We start from the raw sequence: 14,202 nt of genomic DNA on the forward strand, positions 1-14,202 counted from the left end.
GATACTGACTACATTGTGAATAATACAGAACTATTGGCCTACTTGAATGGACGCCCTTCTTGATGACGAGGTTGCCTCTCGGCTCCAAACCGATTTGCAGGCCTCTCTCCGCCGTGCCATAATGCAAAGCGACTTATCCTAACACCCCCCTCCCAATGCTGATACGACCTAGCTTCTATCTATTTCTGATCCTGTGATGGAGATGACGTCCTCTACCAAGGGGTGATCATGTATCTTCCCACTGTCAGCCTGGAATCGGCTTAGGCCAACCGATCACGAGCTTTGATGCCCTCTATTATCATTCCACAATTGTGATTTGTATAGTGGAAGCTGGATTGCCAGAGATGCCGCCATATATTCCCCCCATGACATGGAAGCAACCACCCTGTCAATTCCGGCCACCACGTCCCCTCCCTTACAAGTCCTAGCATTTCTCCACAGGCTCCACGATGTTTCGATTTCTCGGAGCGAGCAAAACGACTGAACTTGGGTGCGATCAGCGCCACCTAGGCGCAGAAATTCGTCTGCGAAAGGCACTGGATAGGTACACACGACGAAGAGAAATCCGGATCCGGGTTGGTTGTACCATTGCTACGGTGAAAGAATCGGACGGTGTCAGGCATTTGCGAGCCCTAAGGCGGCAGGAGCAGACAAGGCTGGGAAGACCCCAGATCGTGGGCAAATGATCTGACTTGCGTAGGGGCCGGGGAATAGCAAGAGTGTGCTGCTGGAATAAGCGACTAAAGTTCTCAGGCGGCGGGATAAGCAAGTTTGCAGGCATCGATGATCTGATGTCATCCCGCAAAAGCAGTCTAGCTGCTTGAGTATGGGTCAATTAGTGGTCACCGTGCCTTGTCTCAATCGGCCACATATCATGTTCTGTGCTCATCATCAAGCCGCGTCGCTAGCCAGTGATTTTGCAAAATATAGTCCTCCAGACACTGCTTAGAAACAGTGCTCGAGTACTAGTAGATGTAAACTACAAGTTGGGTTGTGAGGGCACCGAAAGCTGCCTAGGTACCTTCGTAATAGCCTGCGACGATACTTCCTTCTCCACGACCGGTACGTATCGCCCGTGGGCATGAACTTTCCCATCCCTCTATCATCAAACACATTTCAATCCAATTGACCTTGTTCCTGTTCTCCTGTTTGTTTTCCTTTTCCGCTCAACCAGGGACAATCGACTCGCCCATCGAACGGCCGCTGTGACTAAACGTCTTTTAGCTTCCTTTACCACGTTCTCTACTAGTATCATTGGCGATGAACAGTCTCCGGGAAGAATGCTAGGGTCTTTATGACCGTCACGAGCAACTCCGAATCTCGAAACCTTCCTACTACTACCGACACCATCACTCCTCCACCGAATCACTCTCACCTATCCGCTTTCCATTATCTTTCCCCTTCTCCTAGCCTCCCTACTGCCAAGTATCCTAAACGATCTTTCTCTGGCGCATCCCTAGGTTCTGATATGCTGACTTTAGCGACCGTCGACGTGATCGGGAGGATGGGTAGGAGGATGGCTGGAACATCAGAGTCGAACCATCTGCCAGCAATCGTCCCCGATGTCTAATCACATATCTCTCCTAGAAGTAGCTGTCCCTGTACTTAATCAAGGAGACGAGTTGACTACCTTGAGAATGTCCATGGCGAGGGTCTTCAAACCCAAGGAAGCCAACGGCGTACAGTTGTTGCGTTCTGTTGCTCTCATTGAATATTTGCACCTGGACGAGCGCCCTACGTTTTGTCGTGGACATCACAGACGAGACCAACCTCACATTCTCTGGCTTGGACTTTGCAAAATCCCCTCTCAGGCTGCGAACAGCTCCTTATGATAATGTCCAAGGCACATCCAAAGACCCATACCTGAGAACACCTTTTCTCGACCTCAAAGGCTGGGCTCTCAATCCATGGTAGATCCCGACCGTTTCGATCTTTATTTTTGGAGTTGTTGTGGCAAAGTTCATTGATTCGGAAACGACCGAAGGTCATGCATGGCCGACAACATCCGTTTTCTTCTCCGGCCACAGGGAGAGCATGTGTGACCAAGTATGCAACAATACAGAAGCTTTGGCTCTGTTTCCTCATCCACCGTCTTTGGTCGTGGAGAAATGGCATCGCTCAGCTATTTCGATATTCCCACGCGCAGTGGCGCAGACATTCCCCGGACGATCCAGAACCTTGTGACTGATTCGGTATCAGAAATATCTTCCCACACCCGGGAGCCCTCTTCACCAGTGCCGGGTTGGGACATGAAGCATTCTGATCTCCTCTTCTGTCAGGCTCGTTATCCCCATCTAACGAGCAGAAGACCGTTCCATCCAACATTCAGCTTGAGTTCGAGACGGACATGGTTGGTGAAATTGATGAAGAGGGCCATTTTGATTGGACCCGCTTACCCATGTCGCCCGCTCCCCCTGCACGCGTACAGTTCGCAAGAGGGATTGATTGGGGAGCATCGAGTCTTGACCCAATCGAAGACTGGACCTCAGATCTCCGGGGAATGTGCAACGTGATCACGGCAGGTCCCCACCACTCGGCAATGTAGGGGGGGAAAGACTCAATTACAATATACTAGGGGCCGCGGACAGGATATTCCGCGGGGGGTAAAAGCGTAGCTTTCATCATCTTGACCGGGAGCCGTAAGAGACTATGAATGCTAGAGAGGGTTGCCCTTTCCGGCGCCGAGGTGTGATTTCACGGAGGACTTGGTTGGCGTTCGAAGAGGTCCGAGGGACCGTCTGACTATATAGTATCTGAGGGTTACTAGTGTGCTTCGAAGACCCCTGGTCATTACAAACCTTGGCGGACCGTCAAAAGGGTCACGTGGGCCACCTATAGTCACAGAGGTTCGACCGGGAAAGCACGTGATACGGTCATTTTCAGGCACGTGATTTATTTTCGCCCATGGTCAGGTCACGTGCAGGGGTTTCGGGATTTAGAAGAAAGCTTACGCTTTCAATAATGAGGCCCACGTACTCCTCGGCAAAAAATACCCGACGTTAATTTTGGGGGGGCCGCTATCGAGACGCATGAGCAGAGATCTGGGATGTTCTGGAGGACGTCTCCGACGATGCGTTCTAAAATGCTCGGGCTACGATGAAGGATCGTGACTGTCTCTTTATTATGTGCAACGGATCTCTGGAAGAAACTCACTTTTCCTGATCTATTATCCTGTTGACCGGAGCCGATGGGAGTGACATCGGTCTCTACAATCCTGCTTTTGAGAAGATCCAGCGAAAAGTTGTTGCAGAAAGGCGCACGTTAACCCTGCCCGAGATGGGAGAACCGACAGCCACTGCTCGACAGGTGTCTCAATCCCCAAAACTCGTGGCCTTGCTCCGATTCATCCTACTACGGGTAATCCGCCCTGGGCTTTCTAGCTCTGGGGATAAATCCGCGAGGGATCATACGACGAGGATCGTGACTTGTTTATTCAACTTCTTGGTCGACAACTTGTAACTTTTATTACATCGGCCGTCTTGTTTGAGGAAGAGATTAGGAGGGGTAAAACAGCGGCCAGCTCGCAGCCCAAGACCGAATCGAACTCAACAAGCGGTCGAGGCAGAAAATTAATTCATCCGAATGGCGGAGCTAACATCGGTGGGGATCTTCATCAGTAATGTCGGTGGTATGATCAATTTCGTGAATGATGTATGGTACAAGTTATCATCCTATTCTCGGGTATCCCAGTCGAAAATCAGTGGATCCACTACATTCACAAGACCAAACAGAAGTATTGGCGACATAGGATGCCATTTTGGAACAAAGAAGCGCAGAGTCGTTGGAATTTTGCTTCAAAACTCCTTGACAGGATAAAATGGGTAACAAAGAGCACACTTCGGTTCTCATAAGTGCTTCCCGCGCGCAAAAGTTTGCAGAGAATCTCCAGCCCCGTAGATGGAGGAGGTTGTTGAACTCAAAACCCAGCAGGAACGATATTTTGACACTGCATTCCACGAGATGCAGAATCCTCTATTCACCTTATTATAATGTTCTGATCCGCTTACCGGATCTCTCACCGAAATGCACGACACAAATCAGTTGACGAAGTCCTCAGCAGGACATTCTTGAAAACAAAACGAGGCCGTTAATAGACACTGGGCATTCCACTGCAGAAGGGAAAAAAAAAAAAAAAAAGGATGGAATAGGGAGAAGAAAAACATGACATTCGTCGCATGTGCCGTGTAGAAAATCATCCACAATTTGTTCTTTACACCCTATTAGTGGTCACGGAATCTCTCACACCCAAATACTATCCCCACAATTCGTGACATTAAATTCAACTCCAAGGCCGGCCTCTTCGCTCAGAGCACGCAGTTGGGACACAATAACCTCTCCAGGAGGCGGCCCATCTAGCATCGTGTCCTTCACGTGGATGATGTGGACTGTCAAACCTTTGAGGGGCTCGGCAAGCTTGTCACGTAATGTTATATGTGAGGAGTTGGACTGTGAGTGGTGGTGTGTAGCTGTGGGCGTCACGGAGGCGAGAGGAGTGTTTGGGCCAGAAATGATTTGACCGGTAGATTGCACCGGACTTGCGCCAGGAGCAGATTGAAACTGCACGGCACGTCCGCGAACTGGAGTTGCGGAAGGAGCCATAGCGGTGGCATCTCGAGGCGAGTGTGAGTGTTTCCTGCGGGTCGTGGAGACGGATCCGGTTCGATTTCCGACATAGGGGCTCGAGATGGGTTGTGAGGAGGACGCGTTGTCGAATGTGGTTTGCGTAGGTTCCTGGCTCGTGCTGAGGTCGCCGTTGAGGGTACGCTTGCGTTTGCGTTTAAGTTCAGAGGGAGTGGGCGGTTGTCCCATGCTCATGTCAGGAACTATGGGTGAGGAGTCAACTGATTTTGATGTAGATTGTCCGTCGAATGTCTGGCTGGCAGAAGATGGAATCGTCCCAGAAGCTATTTGTTTACGTTTGACGACGACACAGTTGGCCAGGAAAACAAGTTCGGCAATTAAATGCCTAGGGCAGAGGTGGCCATACAGATCTTCATTGCGGACCCGGTCGTCGTAGGAACATTCGATAAATATCGCTTGCAGAGTTTCATGTATAATTTTACCTGCCGCATCCTCCCAGACCACGTGGTTTCGGGGGAACATGCTAACTGAATCAGGTTCAATATCGCCAAAGATGAGGAGCTCGTTGCCGGTGACATCGTTCCGGATGAAGAAAGCAGAGCTCGACACGGGCTCGAACATGTAGCTTCCATCCATGTGAGCTGAAGCGGTGGAGCCACCAGCTATGCCCGGAGTCACTGGACCGGTCGGCACGTTCACGGGCATTGGTGTTGACCCAGAGGGGTATGCGGCTACAGTTTGCAATTGCTGGGTCACTGCGGCAAAATAACCGTGGTCGTCTGAGATACGGGACAGTCTTCGAGACGGAAAGCTGTAATCAGACTGATTCCATCCAAACGAATCACCGTGTTGGTGGGATATGCTGTGAGTCCTTCGATGGCATTTGCCGTGACTGACGCTCCAACATTTCGCGGCCAGACCATCGCAGATATTCACATACCCTCGAGACTCTCCCAACCCTAAGCGTGGATTACCTCCTTCGACCAGTCGTCGATAGGTGACAAATCCCACGCCATTTCCCTCATCGGATAAGTTGGGCCAGAGCCAGTCATTGAAGATATGGTTTTTGATGGCCTCAATAGTAGAGGGTAGAGCCACGATTTCTTTTGCCTCTCGGCCATACTCCAAGGCTGGTGTGTTTATGGCCATGGCAGACAGATGGTCAAGATGTGGATGTGTGATGAGAAAGGCATGGAGGATCTCCCGAAAGAGATACAGGGCGTTCGCTTTGGCAGATATGTTCGGAAAGCGTACACCGGCGAATGGTCCTCCTTCCAGCACCTGACAATAGTCTTTGGGAGGCAGCTTTTCTGATATAAGAGGCATATCTCTTTCGAGAATGCGAATAATGCTCGCCAGGTGCGCCCCTGCGTCAATCGCGATCATGGAACTCTTGCGCCATTCTGTCTGAGGTGCTCTAACAAGAAGTCCTGTCACATTGTCTTCGCGAGGGCCGCCCATTGATCCCTGAGGTCGCGGTCAGCATTTTGATTGAGTGTTGTCAAGCGAAGTCAACAGAACTCGAGGTATCGTAGAACAACGCGCATGCAGGTCATGAACAGAGCCATGCTCAAGCACTGCCACGTGAGAATTTCTTTGTTCTTGACGCCAACTCGAGCTCGTGTGAAACACTTACCAGAACTATAACCTGGAAAGATGCCCCGTCCTTTGTGCCGTATTCGCGAAGCTCCGGGCCAGCATCGCGTCGAGCATGATGCTCTCGCATGGATATATGTGCGTGCTCCACCCTGCACTGCCGTTTCCTATGGTATGCCCCCCTCTTGACTTACCCCGGGTTTGTTGCACAATGTCTATTGTTTTCAATCAATAGCCCACTTAGATATTGTCCGGGCCTTGAATCGACTGGAGATCGGAAATTTAAGTTCTCGCGGGCGCTCTATGTTGGAGCAAAAAGCAATCAATGTGTCCGCTAGAGGTAAACGGGAGAGGCAAATCAAACGTGGCAGACAACTCGAAGAGCTTTTGGGTAGTGAATTGGAATGATCACAGGAGCAGTTGTGTGAAAGAGTTCACTGTTCGGTAAAATAAGCTGCCAACATTGGAATGTGGAGGATTGACGCTAAAGCAGACATCTTCAGAGTGGACAGCTGTCAGAAGAAAGGGATGGGAAAAGATACTCTTCAGCTGATGGATGGATGAGGTAGAGCGTGCAGAGGTTGCTGGCGTCGACTAGGCTCAAAACTTTGGACCCGGGTTTGGTGGCTTTCCAGAACTGCGTCACATCTTGAAATCTCCAAAGAGTGCTTTGGATGCTTTTCCCGGCCCGAGCTCCCAGCTTAGGTACTTTGTGGGTTACGGTGGACTTCTGATATAACTGAAAAAGGCTCGCAGCCGGGTTACGGTATAGAGGCAGCTAGTTGATGGAGTTGGCTGGCATAGGCTGTTCCTGGCGATGGTTCATTGAAACGGGGTTGCAATAAGGACGAAGTAGAAACTGACGATTGGCCAGGAGATTTTACGGGGCAACGGCCCAGGGGGGCAGGATGGGGCCTGGAATGTTTATTCTTTTGTAAATGCTTTCATAATCCCATTCTGTGACAGCTTCCCATCGCGTATATATATGCAGTTAGACGAAGAACAGGAGCCAGGATCAGAGTCGTCCTCTTACAAAATCACATTCCATAATAAAACAATGTTTTCATTCATTCTTGCGGGGGGTATCTCTCATGTATGACTGGGTCCAGCCGCTTCACCTACAGCAGCATCATAAGTAGGGATAGGTGGTTGACCTGCTCGATTCTGTATCAATTCTCTCCTTTCACCCTCGTCACCTCCATCACTGCTCCTTCGACTCTCTGGAGGGCTACTGTATTCCGGGGGGGGAATAATTTGCTGCCCACTTGGTGTGTTCTCCACCGGTTGGTGCTGGATATCACCGATGTCGAGCACATTGTTGCCTTGATGGGGGAGATCTTGGGTCGAAATATGTGCCAGTTGTGCCAGTGATATATCCGTGGGTGACCGAATTGGTCCTGGACTACCGGCTGGAAACCCAATCCTTGCAAGTCCGCTGCGGGTTCGCGAATGACCAGGTTCGTAAGTAGGTTGTCGATTTCCCTCTCTTCCTGTCTCAAGCAAGATGCTCCCTTGCTCGCTGCCATATGGTGGAGGCGGAGCAAGACTTCCGGTCATTGGTGCCAGACCCCATTTCTTGACATTGGCTTCAATGAAGACAAACCCCAATTGACCGAAGTTGACATGGACAGTGCAGGGTCCATTGGCGCCCACGGTGGGAAAGAAGTTTTGACTCTTCAGATTATGCACCACCTCATCCAGCTTTTTGCCGTTCCGTGTGAAGAATATACTTCCGGTCCGAGGGCGATATCCTACTCCAATTACGTCGCCTTGGACATAAGGAGGGCCATAGGAAGTTGCGGTAAACGGTTGGTTGTATCGTCGATGTCCCGTTGACACATACGCTACGGATGTTTTGTGGAACCCTAGTCAATCAGTACGACAAAGACATTTCTAGGGAGAATCATCACCTACCAGGCAGTCTGAACAAAGGGTATGGCTTGGTGGTCATTCCAATGCTGATCAAGCTGGTCTCGGGTTTGTCGTAAATCTTCGCCTCCCAATAGTATACTTCGTTTTGTTTCGGTACTGGTAAATTGCTCTGAACGCTGCATTCGGAATCAAAAAACTCGATCTCCGTCCTCGCCTCAACAAAACAATTGGCAATTTCTAGCTCAGGCTCAAATTCCCAAGCCGACACCCCCTTCTCTTGGATGGCCAGAAATTGGGACAGTGAAATATCTGTTTGCACGGATTCGGGGGGGTTCGCTTGGATGAACGCTATCAAAATTGTTAGATTCCTCGACAGAAAGAGGAGAGAGATTGGATTCGTCCCACCTTTGGCCCTCAGATATTCCGCCCTTTGCAGCTCGTCCATCGTCTCCAGGGCGTCGGCCTCTTCATGTACAAAGGCTTGTTCATCATCGAATTCGCCGGGCCGGCCTATCCGATCTAATAATATTCGACCTCGAGAGGTATATTTGAAGAAAAAGAAAATGGCCAGAACTAGAATAGCGACGCCAGCTGAACCAAACGCTGATAAAATTCCGATAAGAATACCGCGGCCTGTAGATCCGCCATCATTGATATTTATGACGATGGAAGCCGGGCCACCGTCGGTTGGAGGTCGAAATCGACCTTGCCGCCAGCCATGATGATCGGCAAGGGACGATATGGAGGTCGGATGGGATGAGGATGAGGCTGGAGAGGGTCGGAGGGAGGTGTCGAAGGTCATCGTGAATCGCTCATGTTGAATCTGCTCAGCGCCGGGCCGCATCGCTCACCAGATGAAGTCCTTGATGAGGAAAAGGAAGAAGAATTAAGGATGGACGGTGGCGAGGTGATGATGTGAAGAACAAATTGGCGCAGGCGGGGTCTGGGCCAATCCAGAGAGCTAAATCGGAGAGGAGTGTAGAGATGTCATGAATCCAATAGGGATTAGAATCAAATCAGGTGCATGGCCTCCCACTAAAGGACATGAGACACAATGCCACCATTTTGAGATACCCAAAGGGTTTTGTAGAAGGTAGTGAGTGAGTTACTAGAGTAATGGTGGTAGAGAGTTTAGGAGAGGAGTTGTGTTTGGTCATGGGGAGAGACGCAGGCGCAGGTGGAGGAGACAAGGACAGAAGCCCAAACCAAAAGGCTGAGAGTCAAGGGCCCTTGAGACGTTGATGGCTCGCTAAAACTAAGCTCACTTTGCAACGAGCAACGCTGCGGATGAAACCATGGCCACTCGGATACAGACTCTACCGCCGAAGCCACACGCTCAGCCTGGCACCAACCACACACCTTGCCCGTGGCTCTCACATTGATTCAGCCTTATCACTTCTCCCGCTGAGACGAAATTGTTCTCTCCTGCTGATCACTCCTGCTTGTTCGTGGTCCGAGTGTCAATCGTTGCCTCAGCTTGATGCCATGACCGTTTCTCAACAGTCTCGCTATGGACGCGACCGGACCCCACTTTCCACTATTATCTATCTACAATCGCTACGCGGGAACAGCTCAATCATATTTTGCTGCCTTTCTTGCTCGCTCTCCAGCCGGTGAGCGTGCTCCCACCGTCAATCTCAAGTACGTTGCCGGTCATATGCGCAGCTCCCTTGCTGCTCAGGAAGAGAATCAACCCTGCGAAATCAGATGGTTTACCCAGTCGACCTGTCGGTTGTCGTTCCAGCAGAGTGTCCAAATACTTTGCCAAGCCGAAGTTGGTCATTCGAGATGGGAAGACACCGCTGGATACGTTATCATCAGTATCTCTTGTCCTAGAAAAAAGAAATCGGCCTGAGTGATGTATGGTAGAATGACTCACGGGCAGACACAGTTAACCATAATATTCATGGGTGCCAATTTCGAAGCCTGAATCTTACTGAGGTGAATGCAAGCAGCCTTGGAAGGGCCATCTGCGAGAAGAGAGGTATCAGCTTAAAATAACCAATGACGAGGCGTCGGAAATCTTACAGCTGAAAGTGCCATGCCCTGGCGCAGACAGTCCCCCGTCTCCACTCGCGGTAACATCTACCGTCGAAATCCCGGCCATGGAAGCTATGTTGATCACTCGTGAAGGCATGTCGGCGTTGGTTCCCTTGAGCAACAGCGGTTCCAACCCTACAGTCATGTAGAAGATGGACTTGACGTTCAATGCCATCAATTTATCCCATCCACTTTCCGGAAAGTTATCATACGGAGCTCCCCAGGTTGCTCCTGTATTGTTGATTAACACGGTCAACCGATCCGTCCGGTTCTTGACCTCTTTCACCAGACCATCACACCCAGCCTTGTCCTTCAGGTCGGCCACAATATATTCGCACTTGCCAGGGCCCAGAGCATTCAATCGATCGGACGTCTTTTTCAACTCGGATTCCTTACGACTGGCGATGAAGACTCTGGCTCCGTTTTGGATGAACCCTTGAGCTGCCATTTCGCCCAAACCCGTAGCACCACCGGTGACCAGGACGACATGGTTGGAGAAATCAAACAACGAGGAAACTCGGAGATCGCTCGACGATGTCATGTTGGACTTTCTTCTGACGTCGTTTGTGAAGAGGAATTTTTTGGCTTGAGGATTTTCACAGGCTCTCGATAAGTAACAAAATTTGAGATTCAGCCGCGGATGAAAGACTATTTAGGATCTGGGGTAAGGAAATCATCAACCGAGCCGCCGATGTACCCGTACAAACTTGAACCTCGGTTGTAGCGCTGGTCCCCAGAGGGTCCCTTTGGCCTACCGTAGAGAGATTTTAACTATTGCGTCTGTTGCGTCTCGGCTCCGACGTATCTTTTGCCAAGCCTGTACGTTTAGGAACCCGAGTCTTTTTTGTGACTCCCCTCCGATTTGCCATTTAACCGCCTGGAGCTGCTCAAAGAAGAGTTGCAAACGCAGGAACCAGATCTAGACCCTCGCAGCGGAAAAGATTTTCACTCCGATTCCCTTGACTCTTCATCGCGCCACGCGAGTCACGCGATGGACGTGTTTTGGCTCGTACACGCGGCAAAGGAGTGTCATGACTCACTAGCACACATCGGCCTCAGCATCGGCCACTTCCATTACCCACTCCTTCTGACTCTCACACCACAAAGCCTTGTTGCGCCTGTTTGGATGTCCGAAAACGCAGGCATACCCAACACTCGTCATACAACCTCTGCCATGATACTAATGATCTGCTGCACCGTCCTCTGTCTTTGTCTCATGTGACTCACGCCGCCGATGCCGTTTTCGAAGGAATCATTTGTCGGCGAGGACAATCTATACCTCGCTCTCCTGTTCTGCTCCCATTTACCCCCCATTTCCTCTATCCCCCATAAAACCACCCCCAGCTGGCACTCACTTGATCTCCCGACAGCGCAAATTCATCGTCAGCCTCCCTCTTCTACTTACCTTTCCAATGGCACACAAACACAATCGCAGACGAGTCCGCCCACGTGGCCGCAATCGCAATGCTTTGAGCTTGAACTTCGACATATCAGATAACCTCATGACTTCATTCGATTCATCCACCCCCTTTCCTTCTTCTACCTCAGAGATCAGTCGCAAACAAACCCCCGGACCTCCGATACCCCATAGTCTAAACAACGGCCTTGCCTCCCGACACTGGCACAACCGATACATAGCCTGGCACAACCGCGAAATGGCCCAGAAGCGGGAAGCCGTCAAGATTGAAGCGGAGCAGATCAAATTATTTGGTGGTGAACCCGGTGATGATGTCGGACTATGCTACAAGATGATGGAAGTGTTTGAAGGGATGAATTGGATTGATACTCTGGACTAGGAGGGGAATTGAATCTGAGGGACCTTTGCAACATCCCGGCGTTTGGGGCGGCTTAAGAATACCAGATGAGTACATGAATACACGAGGAAGCTGGAGGGATGATACTGAATTTCGACTCACGGGAACGGACGCAGCTCAAGCTCGACTTGTAGCAATGAAGGCATTTCGACAATGGAATGACCGGATTGGTCTCTCTATGCTTGACCCGTCACTGCTGAGGAAGATGTGGTGGCTGGTGCTCGCGCATTTCTACTCCGCCGCATAATACGGTACGAAAGCGTGTCTTTGCACTTGGCGCTTGAGCTCGTTACCGCAGGACAAGAATCGGGACATTGATACGGAACAAAGATGAAACTATCCACTCGACATCGATGTGCATGTAGTTGAATATATCACTACTCATTTTACTTGAACATTCTTACTGAGTTACTGTGCAAGGCTCGCGGTTCTGACCCTGGTGGAACTTAATAGGTAGCTGCTTACAAGTCTGCGGCCTGCAGCCTAATTGAACTGTGGCGTTGCGCCACATCACGTGGATTGCCAGGTTGTCCTTGCTTTCCCGTGTGATGGTGGGTCCTGCAACGCGTCTAGCCACTCTTCCCTCTTGAGGGAGCCCAATTTCTCTCCAATCATCCCCGACATTCTGGAACCTGATGGCTCTTTATGCCCCCATCCTTGGTGCCTGTTTTATAACTAGTTTACTGACTATTGATGAATTTCACAGTTTTGGTACGATTGCGTGGCAGGAGCGGCCATCGGTTCAACCTTCGCCATCTCCAACTGCCGTATGGTCTATCCCCCTCTGTTTGGAACTTCCATCATATCCCTCCGACAAGACACCCTCCATTCTCATACGGGGCAGGAGCTGCTGATGCAGGATGCTTTTAAAACTGCAGTCCTCACTCGACGAGCCGGTTGGGGACATGGCGAAGCTTTGCAGAGAAGCTCTCTTCGATGCGGTCCATGGTTTGAGAGGACAAGGTGCTGGATTCGGCACCGGAACTGCAGGCTTGCGCTCGAATTCCCCTCATCTCGTTGGAAAGAGAGACGGTGATGTAGAACGCAACACCGGGCTGCAGGCACAAATACCTATACAAATAGAACATCCCCTTCGCATGGAGCGTATGCCGGTAACCCTCCTACAGTAGCCGTACCAGACGGCAGATATCTCCACTATCACAGCAGCACGGAGCGTAAACTGGTTCGTACTGACGGTATGAGTTCTACCTCGCCACGGGCTTCTAATGTAGCTGGCCTTCAGGGTGTAGGGTGCTCTTTGTGAAGCAATCAGGACATTGCTCAGGAACAAATCACCAATGCTCAATGCAGGTAAATACGACCATGGTCTCGAATGAATTTCTATGACTCTAACCCATCGTCTGAGATAATACGCTTGTATTGTAGCGGGGCGCCACGTGAAAACAGACATGGGTGGGCAGAAAGCTGGGGAGTGCATCGAGTCTTTCTGAGTTGGTTCGACACACAGATACACACAGCGGAGAGACAGAACATGGAGGAATCAAGCAATTAGAGCTTCACGTGTGGTTGCTCAATGATCCTGGCACCGACATCCTCCTGTATGACAGGCACTCAAGTGCTAAACCGTTCATCACCTTTACAGTATATCTATATTTCAGTCTACCTCGTAGATCTATTCTGTCCTACCGTGCTCACTTTGGCTTGCCGTCACAATCTAGTTCATCTCCCTTCGATCTTCACCTTGAACGCCTCAAAAATAACATCCTCCTGCTCCTTCGTTGTCAACTTCAACTCGACATCCCCTTTCCTACCCGTCCGGACCTCTTCCTCTGTCACCCACACATATGCTTGGTGTTCGTTGGGATCGAGGCGAACCTCTAAATGTCCGTCTGCAGAATTCTCAACCTCAACTATGAAGTGGAACTTGCAAACGGCCCTTCCGCTCCTTGTAAGAAACAGCTTTCCCTCGCCAACGGGAGGCCCGATGCTCGCTGCAAATAGTCCGGTTTCTTCCCACAACTCGCGCGCGACGCCGTGCAAGATACTGGGGTCTTCTTCGTCGCATGCCCCCCCGGGGACTTCCCACCGCAAGGGCATGGAGTCGTGCACGGCGCGTTGGATTAGTAAGATGTGGTCGGAAGAGTCGAAGACCAGCGCACCAGTAGCGACGTGTTGGTAGTAAATAGTGTTATAGGGGTGGTTAGATGTGTATGTTTTAGTCGGCACCGAGAATGGTGAGGCTAAAGGGTGGACTGTGAAGGAGATTGTCGGGCAGGATGGTTTCTCGTCGGACATCTTTATCTTTGATTGGATTGCTTTCTTTCTTGAAGAATGTTTC

At 50.5% G+C, this 14,202-nt stretch overlaps 5 protein-coding genes across 5 annotated transcripts; 1 reads left to right on the plus strand and 4 right to left on the minus strand.

Annotated features, from left to right (window-relative positions):
* Positions 1 to 4,239: 4,239 nt before the first annotated feature.
* Z518_02457 (uncharacterized protein) lies at positions 4,240 to 6,042 on the minus strand (the record flags this gene model as incomplete). The annotated part of the gene is made up of 1 exon (XM_013419485.1): positions 4,240 to 6,042. One exon carries the CDS (start codon positions 6,040 to 6,042, stop codon positions 4,240 to 4,242), a length of 1,803 nt encoding a protein of 600 aa, XP_013274939.1.
* Positions 6,043 to 7,266: 1,224 nt separating this feature from the next.
* Z518_02458 (protein ssh4) lies at positions 7,267 to 8,893 on the minus strand (the record flags this gene model as incomplete). The annotated part of the gene is made up of 3 exons (XM_013419486.1): positions 7,267 to 8,042; positions 8,092 to 8,397; positions 8,455 to 8,893. The coding sequence occupies 3 exons, from the start codon at positions 8,891 to 8,893 to the stop codon at positions 7,267 to 7,269; spliced, it is 1,521 nt and encodes a 506-aa protein (XP_013274940.1).
* Positions 8,894 to 9,625: 732 nt separating this feature from the next.
* Positions 9,626 to 10,630, minus strand: Z518_02459 (uncharacterized protein; the record flags this gene model as incomplete). Its single annotated transcript, XM_013419487.1, has 3 exons — positions 9,626 to 9,851; positions 9,929 to 10,019; positions 10,078 to 10,630. 3 exons carry the CDS (start codon positions 10,628 to 10,630, stop codon positions 9,626 to 9,628), a joined length of 870 nt encoding a protein of 289 aa, XP_013274941.1.
* Positions 10,631 to 11,501: 871 nt separating this feature from the next.
* Z518_02460 (uncharacterized protein) lies at positions 11,502 to 11,885 on the plus strand (the record flags this gene model as incomplete). Its single annotated transcript, XM_013419488.1, has 1 exon — positions 11,502 to 11,885. The coding sequence occupies one exon, from the start codon at positions 11,502 to 11,504 to the stop codon at positions 11,883 to 11,885; it is 384 nt and encodes a 127-aa protein (XP_013274942.1).
* Positions 11,886 to 13,583: 1,698 nt separating this feature from the next.
* On the minus strand, positions 13,584 to 14,159 carry Z518_02461 (uncharacterized protein; the record flags this gene model as incomplete). The annotated part of the gene is made up of 1 exon (XM_013419489.1): positions 13,584 to 14,159. One exon carries the CDS (start codon positions 14,157 to 14,159, stop codon positions 13,584 to 13,586), a length of 576 nt encoding a protein of 191 aa, XP_013274943.1.
* Between the last annotated feature and the right edge of the window lie 43 nt (positions 14,160 to 14,202).

This window comes from Rhinocladiella mackenziei (assembly GCF_000835555.1).
Source record: "Rhinocladiella mackenziei CBS 650.93 unplaced genomic scaffold supercont1.2, whole genome shotgun sequence".
NCBI lineage: Eukaryota > Fungi > Ascomycota > Eurotiomycetes > Chaetothyriales > Herpotrichiellaceae > Rhinocladiella > Rhinocladiella mackenziei.